At 49.5% G+C, this 25,939-nt stretch overlaps 9 protein-coding genes across 9 annotated transcripts; 5 read left to right on the plus strand and 4 right to left on the minus strand.

Annotated features, from left to right (window-relative positions):
• BT62DRAFT_974501 (uncharacterized protein) lies at nt 1-3,212 on the plus strand (the record flags this gene model as incomplete). The annotated part of the gene is made up of 11 exons (XM_043189163.1): nt 1-491; nt 538-1,175; nt 1,381-1,473; nt 1,529-1,655; nt 1,711-1,877; nt 1,929-2,043; nt 2,101-2,316; nt 2,372-2,529; nt 2,580-2,696; nt 2,761-2,855; nt 2,915-3,212. The coding sequence occupies exons 1-11, from the start codon at nt 26-28 to the stop codon at nt 3,210-3,212; spliced, it is 2,490 nt and encodes an 829-aa protein (XP_043035116.1). The 5' UTR covers nt 1-25.
• A 500-nt stretch (nt 3,213-3,712) lies between these two features.
• On the plus strand, nt 3,713-5,147 carry BT62DRAFT_955648 (Methylthioadenosine phosphorylase). Its single transcript, XM_043188346.1, has 6 exons — nt 3,713-3,835; nt 3,887-3,944; nt 3,995-4,016; nt 4,087-4,622; nt 4,682-4,989; nt 5,050-5,147. Exons 1-5 carry the CDS (start codon nt 3,823-3,825, stop codon nt 4,983-4,985), a joined length of 933 nt encoding a protein of 310 aa, XP_043035117.1. The 5' UTR covers nt 3,713-3,822; the 3' UTR covers nt 4,986-4,989; nt 5,050-5,147.
• A 3,288-nt stretch (nt 5,148-8,435) lies between these two features.
• On the plus strand, nt 8,436-12,694 carry BT62DRAFT_475862 (OPT-domain-containing protein). The gene is made up of 27 exons (XM_043181089.1): nt 8,436-8,720; nt 8,777-8,893; nt 8,951-8,965; nt 9,014-9,045; nt 9,101-9,194; nt 9,249-9,430; nt 9,486-9,569; nt 9,620-9,685; nt 9,742-9,793; nt 9,856-9,889; nt 9,942-9,965; nt 10,018-10,106; nt 10,163-10,216; nt 10,269-10,314; nt 10,374-10,383; nt 10,451-10,530; nt 10,585-10,721; nt 10,783-10,822; nt 10,886-11,044; nt 11,107-11,275; nt 11,333-11,429; nt 11,483-12,030; nt 12,089-12,193; nt 12,252-12,275; nt 12,338-12,404; nt 12,457-12,540; nt 12,594-12,694. The coding sequence occupies exons 1-27, from the start codon at nt 8,640-8,642 to the stop codon at nt 12,609-12,611; spliced, it is 2,508 nt and encodes an 835-aa protein (XP_043035118.1). The 5' UTR covers nt 8,436-8,639; the 3' UTR covers nt 12,612-12,694.
• Nucleotides 12,695-12,776: 82 nt separating this feature from the next.
• BT62DRAFT_997067 (uncharacterized protein) lies at nt 12,777-13,871 on the minus strand (the record flags this gene model as incomplete). Its single annotated transcript, XM_043190630.1, has 1 exon — nt 12,777-13,871. The coding sequence occupies one exon, from the start codon at nt 13,869-13,871 to the stop codon at nt 12,777-12,779; it is 1,095 nt and encodes a 364-aa protein (XP_043035119.1).
• Nucleotides 13,872-14,576: 705 nt separating this feature from the next.
• BT62DRAFT_476262 (uncharacterized protein) lies at nt 14,577-15,375 on the minus strand. Its single transcript, XM_043181090.1, has 4 exons — nt 15,043-15,375; nt 14,913-14,976; nt 14,689-14,853; nt 14,577-14,639 (listed from the first exon to the last, which is right to left on the minus strand). The coding sequence occupies exons 1-4, from the start codon at nt 15,183-15,185 to the stop codon at nt 14,604-14,606; spliced, it is 408 nt and encodes a 135-aa protein (XP_043035120.1). The 5' UTR covers nt 15,186-15,375; the 3' UTR covers nt 14,577-14,603.
• A 2,425-nt stretch (nt 15,376-17,800) lies between these two features.
• On the minus strand, nt 17,801-19,128 carry BT62DRAFT_1011421 (uncharacterized protein; the record flags this gene model as incomplete). The annotated part of the gene is made up of 6 exons (XM_043177784.1): nt 17,801-17,978; nt 18,375-18,484; nt 18,540-18,603; nt 18,659-18,828; nt 18,873-18,904; nt 18,957-19,128. The coding sequence occupies 6 exons, from the start codon at nt 19,126-19,128 to the stop codon at nt 17,801-17,803; spliced, it is 726 nt and encodes a 241-aa protein (XP_043035121.1).
• A 571-nt stretch (nt 19,129-19,699) lies between these two features.
• Nucleotides 19,700-21,924, plus strand: BT62DRAFT_907889 (uncharacterized protein; the record flags this gene model as incomplete). The annotated part of the gene is made up of 4 exons (XM_043183682.1): nt 19,700-20,521; nt 20,574-20,749; nt 20,803-20,900; nt 20,951-21,924. 4 exons carry the CDS (start codon nt 19,700-19,702, stop codon nt 21,922-21,924), a joined length of 2,070 nt encoding a protein of 689 aa, XP_043035122.1.
• Nucleotides 21,921-22,735, minus strand: BT62DRAFT_974516 (uncharacterized protein). Its single transcript, XM_043189164.1, has 3 exons — nt 22,284-22,735; nt 21,987-22,232; nt 21,921-21,931 (listed from the first exon to the last, which is right to left on the minus strand). The coding sequence occupies exons 1-2, from the start codon at nt 22,680-22,682 to the stop codon at nt 22,011-22,013; spliced, it is 621 nt and encodes a 206-aa protein (XP_043035123.1). The 5' UTR covers nt 22,683-22,735; the 3' UTR covers nt 21,921-21,931; nt 21,987-22,010.
• A 101-nt stretch (nt 22,736-22,836) lies between these two features.
• Nucleotides 22,837-25,877, plus strand: BT62DRAFT_476615 (Suf-domain-containing protein). The gene is made up of 9 exons (XM_043181091.1): nt 22,837-23,166; nt 23,215-23,351; nt 23,405-23,561; nt 23,610-24,061; nt 24,118-24,207; nt 24,261-24,676; nt 24,729-24,866; nt 24,920-25,072; nt 25,120-25,877. The coding sequence occupies exons 1-9, from the start codon at nt 22,906-22,908 to the stop codon at nt 25,746-25,748; spliced, it is 2,433 nt and encodes an 810-aa protein (XP_043035124.1). The 5' UTR covers nt 22,837-22,905; the 3' UTR covers nt 25,749-25,877.
• Nucleotides 25,878-25,939: the final 62 nt, after the last annotated feature.

Consider the following 25,939-nt stretch of genomic DNA (forward strand, 5'->3'; position numbering starts at 1 on the left):
CCGATGCTCTCGACCACCCACAACGATGAAAATTCTCCTCCCAACAGCGCTTTTATCATTAGTATTAACGGCTACGACCTCGAATATTGACCTTGTCAATCCTATTATCGGAAATACAGGTCCGGAGCCTAATTATGCTGGCGGAATGATACCTTCGGTCGCACCGCCGTTCGGGATGACGCGCTGGGTCGCTCAGACACACCAAAACTACGTGTCGAGGATACCGTATAACTACAGCGACTCGGACGTTATCCATGGCTTCATTGGGACGCACCAGCCTGCTATCTGGATGGGAGAAAGCGGGATGATTGGGGTCGTGCCGGGGCTGAGTTCCAGTGCGGACGGAGAGGTGAAGGCGCGTTTCGAGGAGCGAGGGTTACGGAGAAGAAATGGAAGTGAGACGTTTGGTGTCAGTTTGTACGAGGTCGAGCTGGAGACGGATGACGACGACGACGGCGGTGGCGGTAGCATTGGTGTTGCGATGACGGCGAGTAAGATAATTTTCCTGTTTTCTCAGTCTGGACTAACTTTTAGTAGCATCTAGGGTGGGACATCTACGGTTCACGTTCAAGACGGACTCTGCGTGGCATCCGTATGTCCTTCTTCAATCTTCACGTCCCTCCGAGCTCTTTCATTCCACCCCGACCGCTTCTCATTTCAATATCTCGTATCCCGAAGGCTGGACGCGTGTATTCCCTGAGCAAAATCGGATTTGTGGATACAATTCTGAGATGCAGGACTGGGTGATCGCCCCGATCTCCATTGCGCAAAATGTCGAAAACAAACCGAAAGATGGGGGAGGACACGGTGGATTCAAGGGCTGGTTCTGCGCAGCCTTTGACCGGGCATTTGACGGCTACGGTGTGACGCAGGGCGCAGAGCAGAGAGACAGGGCACTTGAGGGACTTGGAGAGGAAATCGGTGCTTACGCTCGATTTGAGTATCCAAGCGATCAGGAGGAGCTGGTTGTTGACGTGCGAGTGGCGGTTTCGTTCATCTCGATGGAGCAAGCCCTTGTCAACCTGGACAATGAAGTGCCAGATGGGACCCCTTTGGAGGCGACGGAGCAGAAAACCAGAGCGGCGTGGGAGGAGAAACTGAACCTCGTGGAGGTGGAAGGCGGCAAGTTGGAAGACAGACGGGTTTTGATGACGGGTGTCTTCCACGCCCTTCAAGTATGTGTGTTTTGGTCTCCTTACCGTGGGCATAGCTTGGTGTACTCATTGGGTATGTTCAAAATACCCGCACGTATATCTTGGGAGGTCAGATCCAATTGGCTGCTTCCCAACGTACGAACGAACGGCCATTTCGAACATATGCATGCATATGCCAAGTTCTTTCCCACAGTTAATTGCAGTTCGTGCTCACGGTGGTGTACAGTATCCATATGAACAACATGAGCATGGCAAGTATTACTCTGCGTACGACGACGAGGTCCATAATGGGGAATCATACAGCGGCTACTCCATCTGGGTACGTCGCCAACCTTGCATTTGGCACCCTCTTATTAAAAAAATAAAATAAATAGGACACGTATCGAGCCGAATGGGGTTTCTTGCTCCTCTTTGCGCCGGAACGCATACCCGGAATGATACAAAGCATGCTGCAAGATTACAAAGAGGGCGGGTGGCTACCTATGTGGAAGAACATCGTTGGTATGCAAGGTCCCCCGATGACATTAGGCATCTCACGCTAACGATCACTGTACAGAAACTAATATTATGATCGCGACCCATGCGGATTCTTTGATCACGGAAGCCATTCTGAAAGGCTTTGAGTCCGGGTTCGACGTTGATCTCGCTTGGGAGGCTGTGTGGAAGGATGCCACTGTTCCCCCGGAGAGAGATTGGGAGGTCAGATACGAGGATAGGGAAGAAGTGAGATTCATCGACTGTCTGGGAGGGAGAACGGTATCTTACTCGCATTAGGGCGTTGACTATGAGGTCAGAGCAGGCCTTTCGTCGTCGTACGCGGATCCCAGAAAAGGGTGGGTCGATGATGATGTCCACTCGGAAAGTGTTAGCAGGACGTTGGACTATGCATGTATGTCACTTGCCATTTTTCATGAAGTGATTGATCGTTTATTTTTGATTTGGTTAGATGATGATCATGCTCTGTCGCTCTTATCCGTGCATCTCAACAAGTCTCCATCCGTCACGTCGTTCTTACACGAGCGCTCAATGAAGGCGCCTTGGCTTGTGTGGAACAGCGATGCCACCTCTGTTGATGACTATGTGAATGGGGAAGATAAGGTTCGGTTCCAAGGGATGACGCAAGGATTTGTCCAAGGCAGGAATGTTGATGGCAGCTGGGCCGGTTCGTTTTCTGACCTCGCCTGGCGGTGGGTGGTATGGACTGACGTGTGATTAAGATCCGGCCTCTGGGTTTACGGAGGGTGACAAATGGGCATACTCGTTCGATGTCGTTCATGATATACCCGGCCTGATAGAGAAACGGGGCGGGAAGGAGGCGTTTGTTCAGAGTCTGGACGAGTACTATGATGGTGGCTGGGACTGGTTTGGGAACGAGGTGAGGTGGGACCGTGCTGGAGATTGGAATCAGGCTGATTTCTGTGTTAGCCAGCTCATCATGTACCGTACCTGTACGCTTTGGCTGGGCGGCCTGACCTGACGCAATATCGTGTCCGGGAAACTGCGCGTGCCAATTATAATGATACCCCCCAGGGATTGAGCGGCGTACGTGGCATTTTTTTTTTTTTCCCTTGGTGGTCTGTCTGTTGAGATGTTGACGTTCGAGTAGAATGAAGACTGTGGGCAGATGAGCGCCTGGTATATCTTTGCGGCCTTGGGGTTCTATCCTGTGAATCCAGTCTCAAAGGAATTCGTCATTGGCTCGTATGTTACTCTTTTTTTTTCTTCTTCTTCCTTCCCATGTCTCTGCCCTGATTGGTTAGACCGTTCTTTGACAAGCTTACGCTGCATCTGCCTTCTTTGGAGGCTGATGCGTCGTCGCCCTTCTATGATGCACAGAGAGGGGCGTATACACTGACGGTGGAGAAGTGTGGCGACCCTGAGGCTATATATGTGAAGTCGGTTGCGGTGAATGGGGTGGGGGTGGATCTGTATGGCGGGAGTCCTATCATTCGGTGGGAAGATGTTTATCATGGGGGACATGTTGTGTTTGAGATGTCGACGACTCCGGTGTATGGTGTGAGTGGAGATGCTGCGGGGATCGTACATGAGGAATTGTAGGTTGCAGGTTAACGTTGATGCTTTGACTCCCTTGTGTGTGTGTGTGTGTAGTGAATCTCATCGTGGTGTCGATTTCTTAGCGCGCGATTTCATACGTGTTCAAGCTATTTCTAAAGTTTATCCACGATCCCGACTGAACATTTACAAAGCTTCAGCAGCGGACCGATATGATTTCAAACGTTGGGATCCATTCCATGGTATGTATGGGTGACGCATTTCACTTTATCCGACCCGAAAATATGAAGAGACGTGCGATTTGTGCCAGATTGTCAAGTGCTAACGGTGCAAACGAAGATACTTGTCGCGAGAAGGAAACTGGCAGATAGAATAAAGAGTAAGTAATACGTGGACCTCCTCGCAGTGATCCTTATAGCATCGATATCGGTCTTCGAGTGACAAATTTTCGAACTTGCCCCCCCCCCCCCCGGGCCGGTGGCACGTGATTAAGATTTGTTGATAAGATAAACAGTATCCCCCACGTGCGTCCTTGATTTTCTCATATTTCCTCAATGAAACGACATCGTGCTCACCGTCATTCTTCATCCCTCTCGTTTTCTCTCTGGCTTCTTCGACACGATCGGTTCAGTTCTTGAGGACATACACTAGTAAAATGACGGAAAAGGGTATGCCTCTGGTCCTTGTTCCTACCCAGATATCAACTAATTTCTCAGCAGTACTTATCGGAATCATTGGAGGGAGTGGGCTTTATCATCTGGACAACCTGACGTTTTTGTGCGCCATATCGTTCATTTTTTGGCATAAAATTCTCACTGAATCTGCAGAAAACACGTAAATCCTGAAACTGTATGTGCAAGGACAGTGAATTTGCTTTCGTTTTCCTGAGGAGTTTTTTTTTTTCTTTTCTTTTTACCAGCCTTGGGGCTTTCCTTCATCCCCCATTTCGATTTGTTCACTCCCATCTGGAATCCAAGTGGCCTTCCTTGCACGGCATGGGACGGGACATACCATTTCTCCATCTGCGGTTCCTGCGCGGGCTAACATCGCAGCTCTGAAATCCCTGGGAGTACGTGCGATCGTCGCCTTCTCCGCCGTTGGATCGCTTCGAGAAGAGATATCGCCCGGGTCTTTCGCTCTGCCGTCTCAGATCATCGATCGGACGAAGGGAGTGCGCGCGGCGTCGTTTTTCGAGGGTACCTCCATCGTCGCCCATGCCAGCTTCGGCGACCCGTTTAGCGGAAAGCTGGTATCGTGGCTGGAGGACAGAGTGCGCAAAGCGCTCGAACAGGAGGGAAGGGGCGTGAAGCTTTTCATGGATAAGTGTATCGTTTGTATGGAAGGACCACAGTTCTCCACGCGTGCGGAGAGTATCATGTATCGTCAGTGGGGTGGGGACCTGATCAACATGAGCGTCCTTCCTGAAGCCAAGTTGGCGCGTGAGGCGGAGCTTAGGTTCGTGTTTCCGTCGCTTGTGTGTGTGGGACTGCTTCGCTGACGGGCAGACTTGGTAGCTACGCATTGATCGCTACGGCCACCGACTACGATGCATGGCGTCCACACTCGGATACGGTCACTGCTGCTGAGGTGTTCAAGACGCTGAAAGCCAATGCAGACACGTCGCGGCTCGTGGCTGCGACCGTGTTAGATGAGCTGCACGCTGCTGTGAGCGCCAGCGGAGAAAACTTCCTCTTGGAACAAGTTGGTTCGATGAGCTTCTCAATTATGCCGCGATCGGAGAAGCAGGATCCCGAGCATCGCAAGAAGCTGGCATATGTTCTCCCTGAGTACTTTAGCGGCGAACAACAAGTGAATTGAGATGGTAAGTAAGATCGGTGTGGTGTGCCCTGATTCCTGAAACGTGCTGATACCCCGGCTGTAGAGAAGGAATAAAGAGTATAAATGTACCATGTTTTGAATGTAGATGTTTTTTTTTTAGATTCCACGATTTTCCGATAATACACTTCTGGCTTCACTCTGAAACTTGGAAAGGCGTTGTCGATACAGTTCTGTGCGCATAGTGTGATGACAATGCGCTCGGGAGGAATTGCTAAAACGGGACATCGATGAGCAAGAATTCCCAGGGAAGCTCGGCATCGTACCAAGAAGGCGAGGCGTATACATAGCATAATAGAACGATAGAGGCCCAGGTAAGTGCACATGTGCATTCATTCATACAAGCTTCGTTCAAGGCGGAGGAGTCAGGCCTAAGTCTGAATCAATCCTATCTTTAATGACTTTCAAATTCGCACTGCCTCGTAGTAAGCAGAGTAGAGTTTCTCAAGGTGACATTGCGCCTCCGTGTGGCGTACCAAAGTGCACGCCACCATATACTCCATGATGATCCTGTTTAACGCTGATGTTGACCACCGGAGAGCGATGTTCACATGCTAAAGGGTGTCCAGCGCCGCATACCTGGGTCCATCAGTGATCGTTTATTAAAGGGATTTGCGTCGCTGATCTTTTCTTTTGGGGATACATACGCCGTGCCGTGTCCTTGCTCCCGTACATGGCCAATTGCTGATGGTTTCGCTTTTCCAAGGAGCACAAGAAGATGTTGGGACCCACTTGCCACCGAAGGAATCACAGGGCGACCGCAAGAGACAGAAGAAGCCTAACTCAGGTAGATCAAGTCCCTTCTGAACAGATCCAGACATTACCCAACGTTAGCCCTGTAGCAGGGCGTACCATGCGGACCCCAAGGTCCAGATGTACATTTCAGGGTGTTCACCTCAAGGCAACAGGTGTTTTCTTCGTGCTCATCTTAATAACCTACACAAGTGTGGCAGGATTTAACCTTTCTGAATAGCACCCGTTTGCATCTATAGGTCAGGAAGCTCCTTTACGTTTCATGTTCAACTCGTCACTAGCGTAAAAGAAAGTTTATCGCAATTGGGAGGTCGTGCATATGCATATCCCGGCGGTTGGTTCGGGCAAAGATAACACACCGTGTGCTTGCCGTAACTGTGCTTCAAACGGAAATAGCTCACACGCGGACTGACTTCGGGCTATCCAGAAAATAAACTCATCCTCTTCCCGTTGATGACGGAATAACTTGGCCCCAGAACTGCTAATTTTGACAATGATTTATGGTCTAGGGCAGGTCCGTACATGTAGAGCGTGCAGATTTTACGTCTGTCACCGAACACTGGGGGAGAGGACATATCAAAGGTCACTTAACCTACGGCTCGCATGTTGATAATATTAACTGTAGGTGGTATAGGCTCGTATAGCCGCAGTTTTGCCGGCACGAGTTATGCTTGCTCGATGTCAAATATGCCTCACACGTACCGATTAGTACTACGCTTGGCTAGTCGACGCGTAGACTCTCGCGTACCAGAACAAACGTCTTAAGTCTTGCAGTCATGCGATTACCCCTCTTTTTTCATTTTGTCAGCTTGAAATTGACTTCCTTTTTTTGCAGATGGCAGATGGGATGTGAAATATCTTACTACTTGACAGTGATATCGACGAACAGTCTGGTGCTGCGCCTTCGACTGCGCTCGAGTGTACCACGTCGTCTGTCGTGTGCAGGTCCTGTTCTTATCTTCTTTTCAATGATGTATTCTTCCTACTGGGGTTGTTCTCTTTGGTGGAGCCGCGAATTCGCTATGTAGTGCTCTGCCAATCTGAATCAATCATTGATGCAGCAGTCGTATGTGATCAGAGGATTCACGGAGTTTTCCGTTGGTAAGCTTTCTTCCACTATCTTCGTGTCTCTCTCTGGGGCTGACAGTGAGGGGGGGACAGCAGGATGTGTCGTCTCGAATTTCAGGGCCAACAAAAACCTAAAGCCCGACTGCGTCCCAATTTGGTGCTCACCTCCCAGGTATCCATCCCCGTTCGGCGTTTTTGAAATTGATTTGATGATCTTCTCACAATCTCCTACTCATAATAGGACAATAAGCTTACTTCGGCGGCCGAGATCCGTTCAATGAACGGTGTAAGGTCTTCAGAGTGTCGTCTGACAAGATAAATGTACAGTGGCGACGGTTGTCTCGAAGCGCCGTTGATATCCTATCGAAGCCCATATGGATGGGTTCCAATAATAACTGATGCACTGCTGTATCGAGAAGATAGCTTTACCTCCAACGAGTAGAAGGGTTACCTACCAGTCGGAACTAGTCCTCTGTAAGTTTCATTTCGCTGCTTGTCTATTTTGGTTCTGCTACTTATTATTACTCCTGCCTCAGGTAACGGATACCCCAGAATATGAACCTTTGGGGCTCAACTTTCGCACGGAGCTACGGATCACATCTGATCAGACCATAATAACGTATATCTTATCAAACGTTGAGGCGTACGCTGACAAATGATGGCAGTGTCTTGTCGGAGGCTTTTTCCAACGATATACACATGGACCTCGGGTTCATGCTACTTATCGTATCGGAGCCGTGGAAAGGCGCCATCTTATGAATGTCTTTTCAGGTATTGCACCATGCTTCGTCCAGAAACTTAAAGACTGCAGCTCGTATCCGTATCAGACCTCAGGCTTGCTTATTGTGAAAATCGTCCCAGAGACCCGTTTTTCTTATCGTCTGTGTTAATGTCTCACTAGTAAAAATTAGGCCAAGGCTCAATCACGTCCCTGAAGATATCAAAACGAGCTCGCGATCAGTTCTAAAAGCATGTGGGCTGCCGCGACCTCTCGCTCGCAGTCTTGGTCTCACGAGGTCTTTCTTCAGGGCTCAGTGGCGCCTTACCGTCAATTGCGCTATCACCATTCCGGGGTGTGTCATTGGCCGGGAACCCCAATTGGGGACAAGGGACAACTTGAACTTACGGCTTTTCTAGGCTCTGTAATCTTGATTTCTGAGTCCATTTTCTCACCCTGTATCCTTCCACGGCAAAGAACGCCTGCCGCAAGCCAAAATTGAGTAGCTTCTGTTGATTCCTAGTGAAAGGATCGCTATTTCCGAATCACCTATTTCGTTTTCCCTGACATTGCTACAGACTCGTGTGACGTTCCAGACGTCTCTATCGACGACGATTTTTTTTGCTCTCAATCGAGGAATAGATGGCCCTGCAAGACTATCCATGCGTATCAGCCCACGGGGTGCCATTTACACCTAGGAGTCATGCTCAAACAGCTGTCGGGACTTGGCGACGTGCATGCGCACAGGGAAGACATCGATGAGAGTCGGCTGGAGAGATACTGCGGCGCAGATATCGAAGGCTTGAAGGGAACAATTCCGGGATTCATATGGATACCCACATGCTTCACCCTGATTTGCCGTCTCAGAGACTTGGGTTGTGCCTTATCTCTCTGCATCAATGGCAATGGCCATTCTACTACAGGTTATTGGTATTGCACTAATGCGACCGGACTCGTGGGTCCATGGGACCGGCATCAAGCCATTCGCCATGTGCATACTGCCCGCTAAGGTGTCCCTATGTAGATAAGTGGTTCGTATATCAGGAGCGGTTTTTCATCTGCTTGTTCTTCGGGATCCGTATCTTCAACTGCCCTTCATGTCTGCCAATGAGAAGAGGAAAGACTATGCCGACGTCGTCGAGAAGGATTCCGAGGCCTCCTTCGATGAGAAGGCTATCGTGCGTTTTCATTCATGCTGCTTCGCAAGTACTCGATATTGACATGGCACTGGTAGGACGTCGTTGGTTTGGATATCCAAGCTCTCAGTGCCGATGTGGAGGAAGCCGCCGCTCACTCTGACACTATGTCGACGGAGGAAGTTGAGGAATGCTTGAGGCACATAGTTGATATGGTAAGTCCCTGAGGGTTTTAGACGCTTTTAATTTCAATTTACACCCCCCACCTGTAGCATGGAAAGGATCCCGTAAGCACCGCCGCCTTCTACATTTTCTATCTAACTGAGTCGTTGTAGAACTTTCCAAGGCGAGCCCTGGAGCTGAGCCGGTAAGCATAGTTGCTGCTGCAGTGGCAAAAGGTGTCTTATAATGAACTATGTTAGGCAATATCTCTTCGACGAGGACATTCGGGACGACCCCATTACTTTTCAGAAGCTCTATGATGAGGTCAAGATTGAAGCTGCTCTGATCGTCGTTGTGCGTTGCGCCCGTGCCCTCGTGCTATATATGGTTCACCCACGAAGAAAATAGAACTCTCCTTATGCCGAAGTTCGTGCGGTCGTTGACAACCACGATGATCCTAATATGCCGGCCTTGACCTTCCGAGCTAGTGTCATTGGGCTCATCTATGTCGTTATCGGGGCCTTCCTCAACCAGTTCTTCTCAATCCGACAGCCGGGAATTACGATCACTTCGAATGTTGCACAGTTGTTGTAAGTGCTTCGTTCAACCAAACGAAAAAGTAGCTCAATTGGCGCTTCCTATCAGGGCATTCCCTGCGGGAAAATTCTTTGAACAGGTGTTACCTACCACGAAGTACAATACCTTTGGCTATGAGTGGTCATTGAATCCGTTAGTTCGACTTCTGTTGTCCTGCGGCGAGGAAGCTAATATAGTTATAGCGGTCCTTTCAACATGAAAGAGCACATGGTCGCTACTATCATGGCTAACGTTGGTTTTACTACTCCGTGAGTATTTCTGGACTCTCTGTAATAATCCCATCCTCAGACAGATTCATCATTAGATACACAGCATATGTCATATGGGTACAATTTGCTGAGAGGTTCTTCAATGAGGTTTGTCCTTCAACGGTCGTATGTATCACCCACCCCCCTCTTGACTCACCCACACTTGGTAGTCCTGGGCCACAAACTTCGGATACCAGATCCTTAGTACGTTCCTCACCGATCCCGAACAATGATTATCTTAATGTCGTCCCCGTAGTTTCGCTATCTACGAACTTTATTGGTGAGCTCAAAATAGCTTTAGGAGCGACAAGATTTGTGACCTGAAATCGAAGGTTATGGTCTGGCTGGGATCACGCGACGCTTCCTCGTCTACCCGTCCTACGCAATATGGCCAACAAATTTAGCCACTATTGCTCTGAATGTGCGTTAGGTTCTAGTCCGTCCACCTGTGTTCTGATTTTATTACGGCATCATTAGCGTGCCTTCCACTCGCAAACAAACCAGATAGCTAACGGCTGGAAAGTCTCTCGGGTAAGTATCCATGTAGTTATAACAGGAAATATTGTTCACGAGATGCTCTCAGATGAGGTTCTTCCTATACGCTTTTGGAGGGATGTTCGTGTACTTCTGTACGTTACTTATCTTTCGGTATCAGGGTAGATGGCTCACTGGCGCATGACCGTCACAGGGTTCCCTAAGTATGCGTTTTTTTAAAAAAAAAAACCTCCATGCATGAATCCATATCCGCTAATGTGATTCTAACAGTTACATCTTTCAAGCTCTGTCGTATTTCAATTGGATGACATGGATTGCTCCCGAAAACGTCCTGCTCGGCGCGGTAACAGGTTGATCTGCTGCTGTAAACAAACTTAATGTGACGTGCTGACGAACCTGCTCAGGTAGTATCGGAGGCCTTGGTTTGAATCCGATCCCTACATTCGATTATAACGTTCTCTCGGTCGCTGGTGACCCTCTCATCAATCCGTTCTTCACGATTGCCAACTATTTCCTTGGTGCCATCGTTACACTCCCAATTGTATGTTTTTGATCCCTTGATGTTCAGATCATTTCTCTTGACTGAGGTACCCTGTTGGCAGATAATTGCAATTTGGGTGAACAACGTTTGGTACACTGGGTGTATGTCCTTCCTTCTTCGAGTCCTCCCCCTCCTCTTTACGTAGCTGACAAGCCGTATCTAAGATCTGCCGATCAATTCCAATGGTGTATTCGACAACACAGGCGCGCGATATAACGTGTCTAAGGCTGTGGACGCACAGTCGATTTTCGACGAGGCGTCATATAAAGCTTACTCCCCTGCATACCTTGCCGCGGGTAATATCTTGCTGTATGGTTTCTTCTGTGCGTTTCTTTCCGCTGCACTTCCGATTTTGCTGCAACTGATGATGATCACGGGGGGGCAGTTGCGACGTATGCGGCAACTATCTCCCACACGTTCCTCTACCACCGGAGGGAAATAGCTTTGGGCTTCAAAAGTCTGTGGAAGAGGAAGCCTGTGAGGGAGGACCGATTTGATGTACACAGCAAGCTAATGGGGGCCTACGCTGAGGTTCCCGAGTGGCACTATCTCTGGCACGTATTTTTTTTGGCGGCAGTGTCATAGGAGTATTTACTCTTTACTATCTTCAGTGTTCTAGCAATTTCTGTCGGCCTCGGTGCTGCTGGTGTAGCCGCCTACCCGACTTCAACTTCTCCGGCTGTTGTTCTCTATGGTATCCTCCTCGCGGTTCGTGGAATTGTATATATCATATGAGTTGTCCTGACAAAAGAAAATTTCAGGTCATATTTTGTATTCCTATCGGTATCATCGCTTCGATCACTAATTGCCAGGTGACGCTCAATGTTCTGGCTGAATTCTTCGGTGGTCTATGGTTCCCTGGAAATGCCAACGCCTTGAACTTTTTCAAGTCTTACGGCTATGTCACTACCGCTCATACCTTGGCATTTGCTCAGGATCTGAAGCTCGCGCACTACACCCATATTCCGCCCAGGATTACGTTCTGGGTGCAGATGGTAGCGACACTTGCGTCGACCTTTGTCTGTGTTGGGATTTTAAACTTCCAGATGACGCAGATCCCCGATGTCTGCTCGTCTACGCAGAAAGACAAGTTCACCTGCCCGGGCGCCAACACGTTTTTCACTGCGTCAGTTCTTTGGGGAACGCTTGGTCCCTCCAGGATGTTCGGGTCGGGGGCTATCTATAATCCCCTGATCTGGTGCTTCTTGATCGGCTTCGTCTTGCCCATTATCGTGTACTTTTTGACGCCCAGAATACCGATTTTCAAGTACTTCCATCTCCCGGTGTTCTTGGTCGGAACACTTATCTGGTATGTTGTGTTTTGACGTTGGGAATTGCTATCAGTGATGGCTTATGGTTACTTCTAGGGCACCTTACAACTTGTCGAATACGTGGCCGGCTGTGCCTATTGCTTATGTCTTCAATATCTTCATCAAGAAACGGTTCCTCTCATGGTGGTCGAAATATAACTAGTGCGTTTACATACTTACGTTATTATTAACACACTTCTGACATCTATTTTGCTCGTAGTATCTTGGCATCAGCCTTTACATGGTGAGTAACAAGTTGTGTATGAGGAGTGAATGCTTCCAACGTATTAAAACTTTGCGTTACAGTGCGATTGCCCTGTCTGCTGTTATCCAGTTCTTCGCCGTGCAGTATGTTGGCGCTGAGATTAATTGGGTGAGTGGTCCCGCTACGACCCCTTCTTCTTGGGCTCTTAATTTTTATGTAGGGGCCTAACACGATTCCTTATGGGGGCTGTGACTATAACGAATGTACATATTACACCGTCGCAGATGGGGATCATTTCGGTCCGGTGAGTGACTCGTCCTCATGAACATCGTCACTCAAACTGACCACGACTTTCAGGGTGTCGGTGAATTCTAGGGTTATTTCTTAAGATTAATGCGTTGTTGTTGTTCTTGTATGTATGAGCCAGGCCGCCCAGCTTAGCTGCGGAGGTCTTGTAATTTCATGTATTAACCTTGATGTCTAATATGAATCATCCGCGGCGTTTTAACGAAGTAAATAAATACGCTATCTAAGTCTAACTTAGTGGTAGAGTTTTGGGACGGGACCGGGGATGAAATCCACTGAAGCTCGCCAAAGGCCATCTTGGATGAACATTATGCAACCGAAGAATCGTCGATGACCACCCAGTACGTCCGACCTCACATATCCTTGATATGGGTGCATACCCGCCGTGTCGTGTAGCCTGAAAAGCCGCGCTTCGTTAAGTCTCCTTCGATTGATAGGCTTCGAATGGATCGTAGCGATATCCGTCTGGCTGAGCGGCTGGCGAAGATAGTCGTGTATCTTTTCGAGGATCCTGTGGACCGTCGGCAGGTGGGGGTCGTCGATGATGATAGGGCCCCACCGGTCAGGCGCCATCCAGAAACGAAGGCATTCGTGTCTTGACGTGAAGTGGATCCGACGTACGGTGGGAGGTGCACATGCGGCTTCCGTGTAATTGGGGGAGTGTATGGTGCCGTTTCCTGGTAGGTAACGCGCCCTGGAGGGTGGATGGATGATGTCCCACTGCAAAGAGGGAGCGTGGATGAAGCCGGTGGTATCCGTGGGATTGGGGTGGCAGTACTGCTGTAGATGGGCGTGGAATGCGTAGATTCTATCGTCCGGAGGGCGGGCATTGAGGTTCGGCACTGGATGGGGATTCGGAGGAGGGGTGCTAAGCCTGTGATGTATGTGAGGGGGAGCGCCTTGCGGTAGTATAAATGGGTCTGGTCGTTCGAATCCGACATGTGGGATTGCGGCAGAAGACGCGGAAGGATCGGGGATCACCGGCATTCCGCCGTCTGATGGCGGATCATAGGGTATGAACCCTGGCGGACCACGTCTTGGACAATCACGGTGGTGAGCAAGCCAGTGGTGATGAGTATCCCGACGATGCGATGCAGACGAAGACGAAGAAGAAGAAGAAGCGGAACCGTAGCCGCTGTCACTACAGCTGCTACTAGAGTCACTACTATGACTTGACCGGGAGCTTGACCTGGACGATTGTGGTGATGAGGCATTGGATATAACGCTTGTATTGGGTGGTGGCATTCCATATATATAAGAACGGCTTCGTTCTCGTGGATGACCCATGGTCGTATGGCCAAAGTCAAAGCCTGCTCTATGTTGGACCATCGGAAGTCAAGATTTCTGCGTCGACGACGGTATGCACGGTGCCACAGAGCAACAGACAGCAGATCCAAAGTATAAGACGTATGAGATGGGATGTACTCAATACTACCTGCGTTTGGTTTTTATCCCGTCAGCGCTGAGGACGTACAATAACTCGACAATAAGTGCAGGTCAAAAAGTAAAACAAGGTCGGAGAACAAGAAACTGTATATGATCCGCTAAGCAACGCGGGACGAAGACCACACAGTCATAAAATAGAACAAAGAGAAATCTGGGATGCGCCGCGTCGAAGAAAAGCGATGGTGGCATCGCTGTTCTTGGGACCCACCTCTCCCCCGGACCGGGAAAGCCGGAGTTGGTATCGGGAGCACGTGAGCTGCGCCACGCTTCATTCTGATTTCAACTCATCATCTGTTTCTTTCAGTCTTAGCTCAGATAGATATTATCTCTACGGTGCCCATGCCCAGTGTCTGATGAAGAGCCTGAAATAACAGAAAAAGACGAAGAGTGGTATGTGGCATCGTGATTTGATGATGGTAATAAATTGATCGTCACTAAAGAGTTGCTATTGAGTCCTTGCTGTCTTGGCAGAGCTAGAGAGGTGGGTGGAACAGAGCTCGGCTTCTGTTCCTTTCCAAGTCCAAAGAAACGACAACATTATTTATCCAAGTTGGGTATATAATAAGTAAGACAAGACTAGCGTCTGACAATTGATTCTTTCAAAGTTCGTCTATCTTACGTGTACACATTTTTAGATGCGACGCACAGGACCTAGACATGGTTAGCTCTGTAAAAATGATCCCTTAATAATAAAACTCACCTCTCCTGGGTAGAGATTATCGCAGGTCGAATCCACGTTGGGATTATTGGCCAATATAACATCGTACGTGGTGTTCTCGGCGACAGCGATAGTTGCGCAGTGATCCCCCGAAGCCATCACGTAGGTCTCTGTACAATCTTTATCGACAATGCCTAGACAAAGGACCTTCGATAACGAAAACCTCAGTGCACATTCACAACGCTATGAGAAGCGAGGACAGCTACCTGGCCCAAAACCAAGTTGGTGCACCTCTCGTCGATGTATGTGTTCACCTGAGCGAGCTGATAGCTACAACCAACAAACCATGGTCATCAGGGGGGGGTGAGAACGATGATGAATGGGAGAGACACCTACGTAGAAACTTTCTGAGCAGCAGAAATCGCATTGCAGGTGTCACCGAGCTGAACGGTGTAGTTGCGAGCACAGTTGGCTACTTGGGCAGCACTGAAACGGAATCCCGTGGTGAATAGGAGAGCGAGACCGGTGAGGATGAACATGTTGGTGACGGAGAGTTTGCTTAGGAGGGACTGGGGGAGAGAGCCTGGTGAGAGATAGCGACGCGTTTCTCCCTTTATACGCCCAAGGTCTGACTCGCTATTCGGTGGGATGGGACATTCAGTGGGATGGTGTGGCCGTTTTACCGAATTTTCTTGTTTTTGGCGGGACACGCGCGTGCATCGTGCGGCGCCAAGGGTAATGACAAGAATTATAACGTTGTCTGGGTAGATGGGTCACGCCTTGCTCCAAGATGACTCGTGATAACGGACGTCCTGTTGCTAGCAATGAGCGGGGGATCACTGTCAAACGCGAACGCAGGTTCCAAGCTATCGACTGATGATCACTGTCAGCCGATGGCCCTGACACGCGTATATTGTGTCTATTTGGGGGGGGGCACTGCACTGGTCCCGCGTTTAATTTGGTGGGAAAGTTTTGTTTTTTTCGCATCCACACGAGTCAAGACAAAATCTTCAAGGAGCTGATTCCACAAAGTTTCCTGGTTTGTAAGTATAGCCGACGAGGCCCTACATGATTTCAGATCTCGCTTTTTCGTACTTGGGTGTACACGAGTACGGTGTCGAGTCATATGCTTCCATTGAAATATAGGGTACTGTTGAGCTACAGAGGAATTCTCCAGGAGTTTTTTTACCATCCGAGCGCTGGTGCCACACCACTCGTCGACGGGACCGAACTGCCTCGGTCAAGCAAAATGAGGAACAACAACGATTACGATTACAAGTTGACTCGCATACCTAGGAGCACGCGTATGAGCTGGCCGCCTTGTTGAATCCGGTCCCTACGAGGGTAGCTTGTTCCGAAGTGACCTGGAATGTCGTCCCGGTGCAGTTCACGCCGCTGGGGCATCATTGTTTTAATTAATATCAAGCTCTCCCCCGCTACGAACCAGCCTGAGCGGAACGTACCTGTAGAATGTGCACGCGGTTGCAGCATCCGGGAGGACAGAGGAGATGGCTTTGTTCCAGGAGTCTCCGGCGGCGAAGGTGATGCAGGTGCCCGCGTCGGCGGAGACGTAGGCGCAGGATCCTACAAAGTCTGGTTGGACGCAGAAGTATACGCCGGCGGGCTGGGAGTTTTGGGTGAGTGGTGAGTAGTGAGAGGATAGGTGGAATGATGTTTGCTTACGTCTGCACGGGTGAAGGCGAGAGTGGAGAGAATGAATGCGACGACGGATTGGGAATTGAAGCGCATGGTTAACTCTCTGTGGTGTATGGTCTGGTCTGTGAGTCCCTTTATAAGAGGATGCTACTAGTAATATGGAAGGACCAGGTGTGTTCGGGCTGTCCGTCAGAGAATGAGATGTTGATGGATCGCTGGCTGGAAGGCGCCTAGTATGAAGGATATACCGGGTGTTTGGATATCGTCCAGGAAGCTCTGGGGGTGCAATCAGGCTGTCAGAATACTCATCGGCGTCAAAACATATATGCAGCGCTAAAAGGAAAGTTTTCTGATACTAGAAGCACGGTTGGGGCGTCTAACCTTTAAATGACGGTGGGGTGACGCTGCACCGGAAGGTCCAAGAAAGTTTTCTGGATGTATCGCGCCGCTTGAAGAACGCATGTCATGTCGATGCTGTATCTCAAACCTCAATTGGGACCTAAGAGCTCTGCCCGCGTCGAGAGAACCACCCAAGGCTCCCGATGAGAACGGCGAATGTCGAATCAAAAAGTAATGACGATCAACGTTCTTGACTTTTGGCTCGCTTCTGAACAAGCCTTTTTTGACGCTGAGACCGTGCAATGGAAGGAGAAACGCACCTTCATTTCCACCGTTCTGGAGGTCACTCCAATGATTGTCCAATGCCAGATTCCTATTTATCAGTGTGACGCTACACTCTCGGGAATTGTGTATGAGGATCCAGTGTTACATAGGCCGTGGAGGCATGTCATTAGCGCTCCTCTTCTTCTTCAGCTTTTTAGGCACCACACCCGGCGTACATATCATATGTCGTGTGAAGGTATCTGCACGCTCTGCACTCTGGTATCACTACAGCATCTCAGATGGTCTTTCTTCTTGCAACAGCCCGTGAACGTTAAACGTGCGCTTTAGTTCCTCTAGGACTAGTGAAAGCTTCTGAGTAATCATTCCCCTGCTTATCGCTAAAAAATCACGCCACACACCACTTTTCATCTTTTTCCAATTTTTCGGCGGGCTCTTCAGCTGAGGGACATACTGCATAGGAACCACAGAGATGAAATCTATCCAAGCCACAGATATCGGGACGATGATAGCCTGCCGGAGAGAGAAGGCGAATTTATCGTGGTCGTCCATCTTATCGTTCACATGTAGCCACGAATCCGCTAACCGCGACCGACGTAAGATGTAAGATGTCCATGGCTGAGACGGAGGAGATCGGACGTACTCCATAAAAATAATTCTACGGTCGTTCTAGAAAGAGATGTTTCTTGCACGGTCCAAGAGTGAGAAGGCGGCTTCACGAGAGGATTGTGTTCAGAGCCAGAGCGGTCCCGGTCCTGCGTACGATGCGAAGGAACTTTTTTGCTAGACATTGGTCGCCGTGAGTTAGAGCAGGTGGATGTTCGGTTCGTTTTCGAGTTGTGGAGTGGCGGCAGCAGAGAGAAACATCAAGGGGCGCCTAGTCCATATCGATGCTGTACGACACCTCGTGGTTTACTCGTGTTCTCGTGTTCCTGCTGCGAATCTGTTGGGCACAGCAATAAACCGTAGGCACCTCATCGTAACATCGGTGGTCAACTTTGCAGTCGGCGAGGTCGCGTCGCTGAATGGCCAGGAAAAACGAGGGAAGGACGATTCTACCACGTGGTTGGTGTCAACAAGAGCCAAGTCCTGAAAGAAGGGAGATGGCCGATCGGGTGCTGAGAACGGAAAGCTAGGGTTCAAATCCCAATCTCATCAATCATTTGGTGGTAGTTTGACACTTTTTCTTCTTTACATGTCATACTCTGAAGGATTTTTGTTATTCTTTTCACCTGAGGATTAATGAAACAGGAAATTGGACTTGTTATTATCGTATAGATCGGTTTGGAACTTTGGGGTCGGTATTCATCAAGTTCAACAATACACTGTGAATTCTACTCCAAAGTTCCGGTAGACAGAGACAGGTAAATCAACCAATAACTCTCCTGACTTTCGTCATGGTCGTGGTGGTAGTCGTAATTATAATATTCCCTTCAGAGCTTCCATCAAACTTCACCACCGTGTCTGCTGCCGACTGGGCTGCCAACGGAACACCTTCACATTCACGGAAGAACCACAGCTGCGAGGAATCTGCATTTGAACGCTGCTTGGAAAGGAAGACCTGATGATATGTTGAATCAAAAGTTTGCCGCGTAGTGGTTAAGAAGACGACACACAGGAGGGAGATCGCCGGCTGTGATGTCCATGCTAAACACATATTCGCTATTGGGCCACCGGATTCTGTCGATCACGGAAATCAGTATGTGCAGTACGACGGAGGGAGACGGTGCGAAACCTGTATACTCCATTGTCTGCATCGTACAGCTTAACGTCCCAGCTGACAGGAAACGAGGAAGCGACGACGTGTGGTCGAAGGTCATGCAGAGCTTTGAAATCGATGGACAAGTATGATCCGTTGTAGACACTCCGAATAGAGTATCCCGCCCCCAAAGTCGCAAATTCCCACTGACAATTAGAAGGCAAACTGGCAAGGGATGGCTCTGTCATACCCGTTGATTATCGCCGTCATGACTAGAGAAGCCTGTGGAGATGCGGTGAGATGGTCGAAGGACTAGATGGACGTATGCTCGTACCAATGATTGTTCTCAAGTCCTGCCCTGAGAGGTCGATGTGGATATCGCTTTTTTCTGGGTTAGGATCTGCGAGTTGGATCCTATATATGCCGGGCTTCAGGGAGTCATCCATGACTGCTGTAACGAAGGAGGCGTAGCTGTTCGAGCGCGTTAGAGGCAGGACGGAAGACATGAGGATCAAGATATTGAGATGTGATGTGGAAATGAATCAAGCGTCCATCGATATCAGGGATAAGAAGGGCTACTTCATTCTGTCACAGTGCCCATCAGCACAAGGAGAAGCAGTTGCGCCGGAGTCGTAAGGAGGTCATTTGACCTTGAAGTTTACTGGAGTGAAATGGTGAGGGATGTCGTCGTTCGTCGAACTCGACTGCAATCATTCAAGCGTCGATTCCAAGTCTCTTGACAGAGAAAGGTGAGAAGAGCATAAATATATCGCTTCCGTCTAGATGAATATCTTCTCCGTGAAGGTGTCACAGTGAACAATTGCAACATGGATAAGAAAATATGTATTCTTCTCTGCAAGAGATAAGTCAGAGAGAGATTTGAACGGCCAATCATTAGATATGATACGTTGATCAAGCCTTTTGAGTGGTAGAAGCGCGACCGGCAGTGCGGCCCGATTCAATTGTGTGTCTCTATTTGATAATCATCTTTTTTTGTCCTCTTCGAAAATGTTGAGCGCTGTCGCCGCTCGTAAAGCAGTGCAGGCTGCGAAGGAAAAGCCAGAACTAACTCCCCCGATGAGGGAGGATGCAAATGGGAGGGTTCTACTGGGACTGACGCAACCACCGAAACGGAAACCTTCACCAGGCAACGCCTCCTCCTCTCGAAAGAAGAAGAAAAATCATGACAGGCGTCCGGAGCGTTCACGGTACTTTGAGGAGCCTGACCCGTTCCGGATACAGGAGGACATCATTGCTATCAATGATTCGGATACGTCCGATGAAGGGGACATCGAAGAACCTGAGCCTGTACAACGGAGTTGGTCTCCTAGTGCACCATTGAATGATTCCTCCGACGAGGAGGACGAAGGGCCAGCACCAGTCCCAGCTCTACGACCTCCGCCCACCATTTCGGAAGAAATCAACACGCTTTCGACGTTCTGTCCCATACGTGACCAGAATACCTTTACTTTGGCCCCTGACGAGTTTGGCTCGTTTGGACTGGGCGATGGCGCGGCTATCCTCCTTGCCCTCAGCGCGTCCGACACAATCTGTTTCTTGGGGGCGTACAAATTATCTGTTCTTCATGGGTCGATCACGGTTTGTGGTACCACTCTTCAGTCGCCCTCCCGGGTGCACCATGTATTCGCCCCACGCTCTTCTCCTCTGCCTGTTATTGCAGTAGAAACTGAGAGTCGAGCGGGTCCGTCAAAAATATCGACTCTCCCCCCACGTTTTCAATCCTTATTGGCGACTGCCGACGCCTTGATTGTCGTCCAAGAGCTGCAGACAAACGTTTCCGGTCTTGAAGTCATATGCAGGGCGTTTGATAGGGTATTCAGTCCTTATCGGCGAAATGACGAGGATGCGTTTGATTTTGGTGTACCAGGCGTTCATATGGTGAGGATTGCTTCCTTCTACAGTGATGCGTACAACTCACGGAACTGGTTAGGTCAGTCGGAGGACTAAACACTCTGAGCCGTTTTGCCTACCACTATCGTGGTCTTCTGCCCTCTCTTCTGCATCAGCGGCGGAGGTGGATGCTTCTGAGGTGTACGTCGTGGAGGGACCCAAGAAGACTGGCAAAAGCACTTTTGCTAGGACCCTGGTGAACCGGCTTTTGGCTAGGTGATTGGCTAGCATCATTCATATCATTTATAATGCTGACTGAAATACGTCAGATACCAACGGGTCGCATACTTAGAGTGTGATCTAGGCCAGTCGGAGTTTACTCCTGGAGGTATGGTCGCTTTGAACATAATAGAGTCCCCGTTGTTTGGTAAGAAAAACAAACTGCTGCGTTGGCTTCTACTCATTGCAAAGTTGCAGGCCCACCATTCACTCATCCGACCCTTCCGATTCACGCTCACTATATTGGCGCAACAACACCCAAGTCGTCCCCGTCACATTATTTATCGGCCATCCAGTCTCTAGTCCAGAGCTACCGTCTAGATATCCAAATACCTACCGACATGGGTATTGAAGGTGACGATGACCGCACTTGTGACCGCATCCCGCTCGTTGTCAATACGATGGGCTGGACGAAAGGTCTAGGTGCAGATCTCCTACAAAAGATCCATGACATGGTCGAGCCAACGCAGATATTCGAGTTTGAGGCCCCGATAATCGATAATGCTTGGCCCGCTCGAGCTCCAGCACATCACCTGCTCAAGCCCATACCCTCATTGAACTTGTACTCTGCCGTAGACACGCGATCACTATCCATAATGTCCTATTTCCATGCCGTGTTTCCCTCTGCCATTGGCCCCGGTGCGTTCCGCCAGATCACAGCCACGAGATGGAACACCTCACTCCCGCTGTGTGCTAGGCGGCCGTACGAGGTGGATATTTCGGTTGCTGTGGATCGGGTCATTCTCACTGGGGCGGGTATGGAGGATGTTCGGCCCTCGGAGATACAATGCGTGCTTAATGGTGCGTTGGTGGGGCTGGTGAGCTGCGAGCCGGATACACCCCTTGATGGTATACCGTACATTCAAGGCGCCCTGCCCCCTTCTCCGGAAGTATCGTCGTGCTACGGGCTGGCGCTTATTCGGTCATTATCGCCCAAGGTGCTGCATGTGCTGACGCCTACACCGCCGGCTTCGTTGCATAAGACGCGGGTGCTTGTGAAGGGTGAGATGGAGCTGCCAATCTGGGGTCTTTTGGATTTTAGGACGGATAATGACGAGGTTGCGGGTGTGGAGAAGGGTAAGGTGCCGTTTTTGCAGTGGGGGAAGAGGGAGGGACTTGGTGCTGAGAAGAGACGAGTGAGAAGGAATTTGATGAGGAGGGGACAGATGTGAGGTCGAGGTTGGTGGTTTTTTTTATTACTATGGGCATGATCGCTAAAACGATAGTAATGTAGAGACGAGTATATTCGATGGAGTACCTATTGGTTCATTGACTTTTTTTTTGCAAAGACAATGGCTATGTCTGCACCCTTCTTCTCGAGCCACGAGTTCCACAATGTTCTGTACTTGGAACCCCAGCATTTGTGGGTGCCAAAGACAACGTCATCCGATAACAACTGTGATATCCGATGCATCTCTCGACGATCAAGACTACTGAAGTATTTCTTGAGCATGCGGGCTTGGCTGAGCGTCGGGTGGTTCTAAGTTCTCAAGTCAGAGATTGCGAGATGTGCAGACTTGAAGTCGCATACCGGGCTCTCGGGGAAAACCATTCGATGCCATTTACAGAATGTTTTTGATGGAAGGTAGTATTCTATTGATTCGGGTTCGTCCTCTTGGGACGTCGATACTGGAGGTGCGGGTGCATAGGATGTTATGACCGGAAAGGACCAGACTTTCATAGCACCAGACGTCTGCAGATATAAATGCGATCGTATTGCTGATTCCCAGTAGGCCTGCTCCTCTCCCTCATTCGCATATGTACCATGCAATGTTTTGCGCAGATAAACTCGTAGGGTGGCCCTCCATAATTGCCACAGGATAGCCCAGATCTTGGATATGAAAGTCCTGATGGTGACATCGCTGAGTACGAGGTCTCCGAAACCAAATTGGAGACAAGTGGCGAGCGAATGAAGGAAAAAAAGACGCATTCTTGGCGTCCTAGGAAGGAGTAAAGGGTCATTCTAATGCTAAATATACTGGCAAATTTATCATGGGTGGCAACCTCGCGGCCAACTCGCGGCGGTTGTCGAGTGCACAGCCACCGGAGATATCCGGGCTTTCTTGAAGAGTCCTAGGGTTAGGGTTCAACCAATCTTGTCTCTGTCCACTTCCTACATTTTTCTTTGCGTGTACAACTGAAATTTCTTCTGCATGTCTCAAGATGACTCTGCTGGTGACAAGACTCAACCGAGCGAAGAGATTATTACGGCTCTGAACAGCCCAATCAAGACCGAACCGTCGTTGCAGAGCCTGCCACCGCTATCCGAATTCGATTCCTTGCGCTCCCAATTGGCAGAAAAACCGCACAGTCCGGCTCTCTGGAAGAGACTTGTCGAAATTTCTGAGCAAAGTGGTGAAACAGAGAAGATAAAAATTGTGTTTGATTCGTTGCTAAAGCAGTACCCAAACACGGTGCGTGAACTGCCGGCAGCAAGTCTATTCTTTTCTCATTTCTTGCAGTCTGCGGCTCAAATATCGTATATTAGCCATTACCTTGACAGTCCCAAGACTTTTGGTGAAGCTGAGGCACTGTTCACGACGTTCTTGAAGCATTCACCTTCCGTGGACCTATTTCGATTTTATTTGACCTATGTCAGGTGAGTCATTTTTAGCATGGCATCGCCCACGTTCTGTCTGACATCGTCGACAGACGCGTACATTCCGATCCCACCAAGCGAGATCCAGCCAAACGAGAAGTCGTCAGAAAGGCGTACGAATTTGCGCTGAATCCACCCCATGGCGTCGGCCAAGACAAGGACGCAGGCGACATCTGGCACGATTATATCCAGTTTTTGAGTGAGAGCGAGGTAGGTTCTTATCGTCGTTAATCTGAGGCATCGGTTGAACCCTGCCAGGCTACGGCAACGACTACCTGGGATCAACAGCAAAACATGGATGCGCTACGCAAGGTCTATCATCGTGCTGTTCAAATACCACTCGACAACGTAGAGAAGCTTTGGCAAGATCTTGAAGCGTTCGAAATGAAGTTGAACAAGATCACCGCAAAAAAGTTCATGGCCGATCTTTCACCGGGACATATGCAAGCGCGAACAGTGTATCGGCAGTTGAATAACTATGTATCGACCTTGTATCCTCCATCAACGGGCCGCCCAGAACTTTTTTTGCCCTCATTGCCCTCGTTCGATCCCGCAGAGCGCTCTACAGTCGGCAAGTGGAAAGCGTATTTAAAATGGGAAGAAAGCAACCCCCTTGAAATCGAAGACAAGGACAAGCCCCTATTGATCCTACGCGTACAGACTGTGTATCGGAAGGCCGTCATTAGAATGCGATACTTTCCTGAAATTTGGTTTGTGATGATCGAGCTGTGTACGTACCTCGACGTTTGACTTGGGATTTGGGTAGGTACATGGCATATACATGGACCAAGAGCATTGGCAAGAATGAAGAAGCAATGTCCATCCTCAAGAATGGGCGAGAAGCAAACCCGCTGAGGTCATCTATCTCATTGCCCGCTCTCATCAAACATATGCTCACAGTTGCTATAGTTTCCTCCTTACGTTTGCGTATGCAGAAGCGCTCGAAGTGAACAAGAAGTATGATGAGGTCAAGGCCACCTTTGACACTTTCCTCGGGAACTTGAGAGCCGATCTTGAAGTGGTTGAGCAGCAAGTCAAGACCGCCAATTCATCATTCAGTAGCACCAACGGGGATGTCCCTGGTGTACAGCCTCCAGCCCACGAAACAGGAAGCCTGTCAAATAATTATTCCTTCAACAGCCAGTCGTCCGATGAGACCCCTTCAAAACCGAGTGAACTTGCCGAGAAGCGGGCAGAGTACGGCTTAGTGTATATTTGTTATATGCGTTTCATGCGACGTACGGAAGGTGTGCAGAAGTCTCGAGGTGTGTTTGGGGCGGCGAGGAAGGATCGCTGGACGCCTTGGGAAGTATATGAGGCGGCAGGTGAGATCGTTGTTGTGATCACTTTTTGTCCGTCGCTAAAGCCGTTCTACAGCGCTCATGGAGTACCACTGCTCGAACGACAAAAACATCGCCAGCCGGATCTTTGAGAAAGGTCTCAGCACCTTTGGCACCGAGATCCAGTTCGTCATTCGTTATCTGGCTTTCCTTATATCGATCAACGACGAGAACAGTAAGTGATTATACCTCTGTGGGTGTTTCCTAGGCTATATTGATTGGTAATAGACGCACGAGCGTTATTTGAGCGGGTCATCGGTACTTTCCCTCCTGAAAAGGCGCGACCGCTCTGGGAACGCTGGGCTCGATACGAGTATCAGTATGCTGACCTCGAAGCCGCACTCAAGCTCGAAAAAAGAATGTCTGACGTGTATCCGAACGGTAAGCTACTCTCTGATAGTGTCATACCTTCCTAACTTTCCGCAAAGATCCATCACTGAAGAGGTTTGCACAACGACATGTCTACCTGGGCGTCGATGCTATTGCTGCCCGAGATCTAGGAGTGGCTATCGCTAAAAAGAGCACGTCAGCTTTGGGCAGAAGTGATACGATCCAGAGTCTGCTGGCCCCGCCTCCCACTCCGGTTGCTGGTGGCACCAAGAGACCTCCATCCCCCGAACACCGCAAAGCTCGGGATGATAGGAGCGGTGACTACGGTCCTTCGCACAAGCGCATTCGTCCGAATACTCCGCCACTTCGGCCGTCAGAAAGAGATCGATGGGAGAACCCCCGGGATGGTTCTTCGTCCTCAAGAGGGCGACGATATAGCCCGCCCCCGCCTTCGAGCAAAGACCGTGAACGTCCTCCACTGCCGCCGCCACGAAGGCAAGAGAAAGAAAAGGACAGAGAAGAAGAGAAACCGGTCTCCCTCCCTCCTGTGTTATCGTACTTCCTAGGCTCACTTCCCGCTGCTTCCGACTTTGATGGACCGGTTTTCCGTACTGAGGACTTGATGAATCTTTTCCGAAATGCTGTTATTCCGAGCTCGAGTTCGACTAGGACAAGGTCTCCGCCTCCGCCGCCTGTCCCTCCTCGAGGAGGTAAGTTCGGTCCGTGATCCTGAGTCCCTGTGAGATGATGATGAAGATATTTCAGGAGGTCGACCGCCGCCGGATTATAGCCCGTACCAGGGACCGGGTGGAGGATCGAGAGGAGGAAGAAGGTATTGATGATAAATTGTAACCAGTCCACACTACTTTGAGCAGCAACCTTATACCGGATATATGATACGTATATACAAAATGCAAG

Source organism: Guyanagaster necrorhizus (genome assembly GCF_019112545.1).
Source record: "Guyanagaster necrorhizus MCA 3950 unplaced genomic scaffold BT62scaffold_36, whole genome shotgun sequence".
NCBI lineage: Eukaryota > Fungi > Basidiomycota > Agaricomycetes > Agaricales > Physalacriaceae > Guyanagaster > Guyanagaster necrorhizus.

Coding starts and splice junctions, on each gene's coding strand:
- BT62DRAFT_475862 (XM_043181089.1), top strand. CDS start 8,640: ATGTCTGCCAATGAGAAGAGGAAAGACTATGCCGACGTCGTCGAGAAG. Junction 8,721..8,776: donor CCTTCGATGAGAAGGCTATC/GTGCGTTTTCAT, acceptor TGGCACTGGTAG/GACGTCGTTGGTTTGGATAT. Junction 12,031..12,088: donor TTGGTCGGAACACTTATCTG/GTATGTTGTGTT, acceptor GGTTACTTCTAG/GGCACCTTACAACTTGTCGA.
- BT62DRAFT_476262 (XM_043181090.1), bottom strand. CDS start 15,185: ATGTTCATCCTCACCGGTCTCGCTCTCCTATTCACCACGGGATTCCGT. Junction 14,854..14,912: donor CCAACTTGGTTTTGGGCCAG/GTAGCTGTCCTC, acceptor TCGTTATCGAAG/GTCCTTTGTCTAGGCATTGT. Junction 14,640..14,688: donor ATAATCTCTACCCAGGAGAG/GTGAGTTTTATT, acceptor AACCATGTCTAG/GTCCTGTGCGTCGCATCTAA.
- BT62DRAFT_955648 (XM_043188346.1), top strand. Junction 3,945..3,994: donor CTGGACAACCTGACGTTTTT/GTGCGCCATATC, acceptor CTGAATCTGCAG/AAAACACGTAAATCCTGAAA. Junction 4,623..4,681: donor GCGCGTGAGGCGGAGCTTAG/GTTCGTGTTTCC, acceptor CAGACTTGGTAG/CTACGCATTGATCGCTACGG.
- BT62DRAFT_974516 (XM_043189164.1), bottom strand. CDS start 22,682: ATGCGTCTTTTTTTCCTTCATTCGCTCGCCACTTGTCTCCAATTTGGT. Junction 22,233..22,283: donor TGGTTTTCCCCGAGAGCCCG/GTATGCGACTTC, acceptor TTGAGAACTTAG/AACCACCCGACGCTCAGCCA.
- BT62DRAFT_476615 (XM_043181091.1), top strand. CDS start 22,906: ATGTCTCAAGATGACTCTGCTGGTGACAAGACTCAACCGAGCGAAGAG. Junction 23,167..23,214: donor TAAAGCAGTACCCAAACACG/GTGCGTGAACTG, acceptor CATTTCTTGCAG/TCTGCGGCTCAAATATCGTA. Junction 23,352..23,404: donor TTTTATTTGACCTATGTCAG/GTGAGTCATTTT, acceptor CATCGTCGACAG/ACGCGTACATTCCGATCCCA.